This window comes from Meleagris gallopavo, chromosome 30, assembly GCF_000146605.3.
Source record: "Meleagris gallopavo isolate NT-WF06-2002-E0010 breed Aviagen turkey brand Nicholas breeding stock chromosome 30, Turkey_5.1, whole genome shotgun sequence".
NCBI classification, from domain to species: Eukaryota; Metazoa; Chordata; class Aves; order Galliformes; family Phasianidae; genus Meleagris; species Meleagris gallopavo.
In genome coordinates this window covers 3,046,723-3,047,729 of record NC_015040.2, presented here as the reverse complement: position 1 = coordinate 3,047,729, position 1,007 = coordinate 3,046,723, and the positions used below count along the sequence as shown (strand labels likewise).

At 59.2% G+C, this 1,007-nt stretch overlaps 1 protein-coding gene across 1 annotated transcript in view; it reads right to left on the bottom strand.

Annotated features, from left to right (window-relative positions):
• The window catches only part of NDUFS7 (NADH:ubiquinone oxidoreductase core subunit S7), a 3,693-nt gene that overhangs the window by 2,447 nt on the left and 239 nt on the right, over positions 1–1,007 (bottom strand). Inside the window, exons 2-4 of the mRNA XM_010725010.3 lie at positions 921–957; positions 691–759; positions 433–550 (exon numbers count right to left, since the gene is read on the bottom strand). Coding sequence (XP_010723312.1) covers positions 433–550; positions 691–759; positions 921–957 — 224 coding nt within the window. The remainder of the gene's footprint in view (positions 1–432; positions 551–690; positions 760–920; positions 958–1,007) is intronic.

Below are 1,007 nucleotides of genomic sequence, written 5' to 3'. Positions count from 1 at the left end.
CCTGGAGAAAAGAAGGCTGCGGGGTGACCTCATTGCAGCCTTCAGTACCTCCTGCAAACAGGAGGGGAGTCAGCTCTTGGAAAGGGCTGATAACTGCAGGATCAGGGGAAATGGTTTTAAGTTGAGGGAGGGGAGATTTAGGTTGGATGTCAGGGGGAAATTCTTTGCTATGAGAATGGTGAGGTGCTGGAACAGCTGCCCAGAGAGGCTGTGGATCCCCGTCCATCCCTGGAGGTGTTCAAGGCCAGGTTGGATGGGGCCCTGGGCAGCCTGGGCTGGTATTAAATGTGGAGGTTGGTGGCCCTGCGTGTGGTGGGGGGTTGGAGCTTTGTGATCCTTGAGGTCCCTTCCAACCCTGGCCAGACCCCATGCAGAGACCCCATGCAGGTGTCTGACAGAGCAAAGAGCTTTAAGACAGCAGCAGCGACTCACCCTCCGTGCCCAGTTGATCAGGTCATCGAGTTTGGTGACGATGTATTCCCCCCTGCTTGTGGGGACGTAGGACTTTTTCGGGAGAACAGCTGAGCTCTTTGGCTGCACTTGGACGGAGCTGAGAACAAACAGGTTGCTCTCGGTTATGGAATGCAAGCGTTAGCATCAAGATGTCATTTCCCAGGGGAGCCACAGAGACCTTCTGCTTCTTCCAGCAGCGGTGGGGCCTCACCCCGTGAGAGGAGCCTGGCCGGTTACCTGTCTGCATGTTGGGCTGCAGATGTCTGATGGAGCAGCTGAGCAGGAGGGGATGTCACCGTGCTGGGCCTGCAGGAATGAGAACCACTGCCACCAAACCTCACCCGGCAACACCCGGCTCGACAACGCAGAACAGAAGCGATTCGCTCAGAGCCGGGGGAGGGGGAAACGGGACCCCCATCTTTTACCCTCAGCCCCCCCCCCTCCCAAAACCCCCCGGCCCCGCTCACCGCCAGCCCAGCACGGCACACCGCGGGAGGCCGAGACCTGCAAGGAGAGCACAGAGAGCTCAGCGAGGAGAGCGCACGGAGCTCAGC